The sequence below is a fragment of the Palaemon carinicauda genome, chromosome 17 (assembly GCF_036898095.1).
Source record: "Palaemon carinicauda isolate YSFRI2023 chromosome 17, ASM3689809v2, whole genome shotgun sequence".
Classification (NCBI taxonomy): Eukaryota; Metazoa; Arthropoda; class Malacostraca; order Decapoda; family Palaemonidae; genus Palaemon; species Palaemon carinicauda.
In genome coordinates, this window is record NC_090741.1 from 60,417,225 (window position 1) to 60,422,224 (window position 5,000).

The window sequence follows — 5,000 nt, forward strand, 5'->3', positions numbered from 1 at the left end:
TTACTAGTAGTATTAATAGTAGTAGTAGTGTACGCAACTCATCAAAAATGAGGAGTAAATATTTAGATAGATATGCACACACACTCTCACCAGGGTATGACTACTTTTTCTCACCCCTAGCCGAGGGATTGGGAGAGACTGAGTAGGTATACGTTTGGCAAGGCTGCTGTGCGTGAACGGAAAGATATATATATATATATATGTATATATATATATATATATATATATATATGTATTATATATATATATATATATATATATATATATATATATATAGCCCGACACTTGCTCTTTTTTATATAAGGGAGATTATTAACATTATTATTATTATTATTATTATTATTGTTGTTGTTGTGGTTGTTGTTGGTTATGTTTTTATTTACTTATAACCTCCATTCTAATTTTGCAAGATCGTTATCTAGAGTGTTATGTTCAATATAAATGGACGTCCTTTTATGTAAAATGAAAAATAAAAGTTAAAAATAAAATAAACTCATTTCATTAAAAAAGATAAAGAAATATACACGAATACTCTATGGCAATAATAAAGTATATTAATACAGATCACAATAATAATCCTTTTTTTCTTTTCATTTCAGACAAAACAATACCGCAAGATGGGACAAATCTCACAGCCGCAAGGTAAGTCCAATACAGTTTCTCATGTTACGTAACAATTAACAAAATTTGCTCTTATTTACCTCCCGAGCCATTACGTAACGCCATTTCATGATATCGAGTGAACAGCATAACACGTGACCTCTTGCCGGATATGCGGTGAAGACTGATCACTTACTCTAATTAGATTACTTTCTTATTGTGAACACTACTGCCACCTGGTGCCTGAATTCGTAAGTACTGCCACCTAGTGCCTGAATGCTCAACTACTGCTGGGAATTATTTAAGTACTGCTGCCCACCACATTTAAATTTTCGCTATTGGTTTCAATATGACCTTGTCTGATTAGTTGCTATTCTTGGTTCTATTGCCTCTTTCTAATATTCGATTTTTTTTAATGAGGCGCAATTGCACTGACTTGGAAAAGTTTCCTAGTAGCTGATTGGTTAGAATTATTTTGTTCAACCAATCAGCTACTAGGAAACTTTCCCGAGCTAAAAGGTAGTAGATTGGCCTGGGCACCAGCCGCCCGTTGAGATACTACCGCTAAAGAGTTATGGGGTCCTTTGACTGGCCAGACAGTACTACATTTAAACCTTCTCTCTGGTTACGGTTCTTTCCCTTTGCATACACATACACAGAATAGTCTGGCCTATTCTTTACAGATTCTCCTCTGTACTCATACACCTTACAACACTGAGATTACCAAACAATTCTTCTTCGCCCAAGGGGTTAACTACTGCACTGTAATTGTTCAGTGGCCACTTTCCCCTTGGTAAGGGTAGAAGAGACTCTTTAGCTATGGTAAGCAGCTCTCCTAGGAGAAGGACACCAAAATCAAACCATTGTTCTCTAGTTTTGGGTAGTGTCATAGCCTCTGTACCATGGTCTTCCACTGCCTTGGGTTAGAGTTCTCTTGCTTGAGGGTACACTTTGGCACACTATTCTATTTAATTTCTCTTCCTCTTGTTTTGTTAAAATATTTATAGTTTATTTAGGAAATACTTATTTTAATGTTGCTACTGTTTTTAAAATATTTTATTTTCCCTTGTTTCCTTTCCTCACTGGGCTATTTTCCCTGTTGGGGCCCCTGGGCTTATAGCATCCTGCTTTTCGGACTAGGGTTGTAGCTTAGCAATTAATAATAATAATAATAATAATAATAATAATAATAATAATAATAATAATAATTGTGAGTCAGTGCTTGTATTCTGTGGCGTTTGGTCCCAGGTTGTTAAATTGATGTGGTTTCATTTCCCATGTTTTATTTATTAACCTTTGCCCCAACATGCAAATATAAAGCCTTCCGCTTGGTTGCTAAACTAATGTAGATTTTTGTAATATCCTTTGCCCCAGATTGCTAAACTGTTATGCTTTGTTGTACTCTGCTAAACTGCTTCAGTTTATTACCTTCGCCAACGAAGTTGGAAGGAGATTATGTTTTACCCCCTGTTTGTGTGTGTTTGTTTGTGAACAACTTCCTGTCCAGAATTTTAATCGTAGAGTAATGAAACTTACACGGATTAACTATTATGTAAAAAGCTGAACACTATTAAATTTGGGAAGGTCAAGGTCTCGGTCAAGCAAAATGTCCAATTCACGTAATCAGCCATAAGTTTAGACATCATTGTCACAGAGACTTCAGACTTAGTTCATATTCAAGTTTATGAAAATCCACGCCAATTAATACATTCTAAGGTTAAAGGTTAAGGTCATGGTCAAGCAAAATGTCCAATTTACGTTATCAACCATAAGTTTAGACATCATTGTCACAGAGACTTCCAACTTGGTTCATATTTGAATTTTAGAAAATCTACGCCAATAAATACATGTTAAGGTCAAAGGTCAAGGTCAAGGTGGAGCAATGGGTCGAGAAATAGTCGCCGCGGAGGAGGTCTGCGCTCTACTGAGTCCTCCTCTTGTTGTAAACAAAATAAACCAAAAAGAGACTGAGTTTATTGTAATACTTCTGTTACCAGAATGCTAATTTATTATGTAGATTTTCTAAAATTTCTAAGGCGGCGGCTTTTTGACAGCTAAACTACAGTCCTGTATTTTATTTTGTAGCCACTTGCCCCAGGCTGATAAAGAGCTGCAGTTTAGTGCAATGTAACTTTTACTTGTTACTAAACTCTTCAAGTTTATTGTATTGATGCTGCTCACTGGTTGTTAGCCAATTTTTTTCTGATTTTTTAAATTAGGGGGTTTATTGTATAGCATCTTTCCCTTTACAACTGAACTAATACCACTATAGAGGTATTGGGTCTTTTGACTGGCCAGATAGTATTACATTGGAGTCGTCTCTAGTTTAGGCTTATTTTTCCCTTTGCATACACATACATTGAATAATCTGATCTATTCTTTAAACATCCTGCTACTTTCCCCTTGGTAAGGGCAGAAGAGACTCTCTAGCTATGGTTAGCAGCTCTTCTAGAAGGACACTCCCAAATCAAGGCATTATTCTCGAGTCTTGCGTAATGTCTTATCCACTGTACCATGGTCTTTCACTGTCTAGGGTTGGACTTTTCTAGCTTGAGGGTACACCTATGTATACTGCTCTAGCTGATTTCATATTTCCTTTCCTCACTAGGCTATTGTCCTGTTAAAGCTTCAACAGGAAATATAGCCCAGTGAGGAAAAGAAATAAGGAAATAGATAAATTACAAGAGAATTAATGAATATATCTGTCGTATATAAACATAAAAACAATCGCTGCGAGTTTGAACTTCTGAAGTTCCACAGATTCAACTACCTGATTAAAAAAAAATAATAATAATAATAATAATAGTAGCTGTAGAAAGATAACAAGACTGAATGCGTATAGTCAGTTCCATTTCACTGACTGGTAGTAAACTTTGGAGTGATTTAAACTCAAGCATTCCTTTGTAACTATCGAGAGCAATCAACGAAATGCGTTTTTGTGGTAAATATTGAAAATCATTCTGAACCGGAAGACTCTCCACTGAAAAAAAGTGATTGGAAAATGATAAGTCAGTGAACTGTTTCGTAATGTTATTTTCCCTCTCTTTCCCCAGCCCTCTTACCTTTCCACCAACCTAATGTACTAGAAGGCCGATGGAGCTGGCAACCCTATGCCCTGATGTAGCCTTATCCAAAAGGAAAGGTGGATAAAGAATGTATTGCATAAGTTTTATTCCAGCTGTTACCAGATTGTGGGGTGATCTTCCTAATCGGGGAACTGAATTGCTTGAACTTCAAAAGTTCAAACTTGCAGCGTATGTTTTTATGTTGAACATAAGTCTCTCTTCGTAGTTTATATATAGCAGATATATTTTGTTATTATTATTATTATTATTATTATTATTATTATTATTATTATTATTATTATTATAAATTGCTAAGCTACAACCCTAGTTGGAAAACCAGGATGCTATAATATGCCCAGGGGCCCCAACAGGGAAAATAGCCCAGTGAGGATAGGAAATAAGGTAAAATACAATATTTTAGGGACAGTAACTACATAAAAATAAATATTTCCTATATAAACTATAAATACATTTACAAAATAAGAGGAAGAGAAATTAGATAGAATAGTGTGCCCGAGTGTACCCTTAAGCAAGAGAACTTTAACCTAAGACAGTGGAAGACCACGGTACAGAGGCTATGGCACTACCCAAGACTAGAGAGCAATGGTTTGATTTTGGAATGTCCTTCTCCTAGAAAAGCTGCTTACTATAGCTGAAAAGTCTCTTCTACCCTTACCAAGAGGAAAGTTGCCACTGAACAATTTCAGTGCAGTAGTAACCCCTTGGGCGAAGAAGAATTGTATGGTAATCTCAGTAATATCAGGTGTATGAGGACAGAGGAGAGTCTGTAATGAATAGGCCAGACTATTCGGTGTATGTGTAGGCAAATTGAAAGTACCGTAACCAGAGAGAAGGATCTAATGTAGTTCTGTCTGGCCAATTAAAGAACTCCATAGCTCTCTAGCGGTAGTATCTCAACGGGCGGCTGGTGCCCCGGCCAACCTACTACTGTTCTTGAAATATTTTATATAGATTATTTCATATTTTTACTGTATTTTGTTTATTTCCTAATTTCCTTTCCACACTTGGCTATTTTTACTGTTGGAACCCTTGGACTTATACCATATGGCTTTTCCAAGTAAGGTTGTAGCTTAGCTAGTAATAATAATCTCCCCCATATAATAAAGAGAAACGTGTCTTGCTATATATATATATATATATATATATATATATATATATATACATATATATTATTATTATTATTATTATTATTATTATTATTACTAGCCAAGCTACAACCGTTGTTGGAAAAGCAAGATGCTATAAGCCCAAGGGCTCCAACAGGGAAAAATAGCCCAGTGAGGAAAGGAAATAAGGAAATAAATAAATGATGAG

The 5,000-nt window shown here is 35.5% G+C and overlaps 1 protein-coding gene across 2 annotated transcripts in view; it reads left to right on the top strand.

Annotated features, from left to right (window-relative positions):
• LOC137656804 (probable serine/threonine-protein kinase DDB_G0275165) overlaps positions 1 to 5,000 on the top strand; it is a 151,923-nt gene that overhangs the window by 122,043 nt on the left and 24,880 nt on the right. For both annotated transcript variants that reach the window (XM_068391112.1, XM_068391111.1), the window contains one exon: positions 600 to 642. In XM_068391112.1, coding sequence (XP_068247213.1) covers positions 618 to 642 — 25 coding nt within the window. In that variant the 5' untranslated portion in view covers positions 600 to 617. The remainder of the gene's footprint in view (positions 1 to 599; positions 643 to 5,000) is intronic.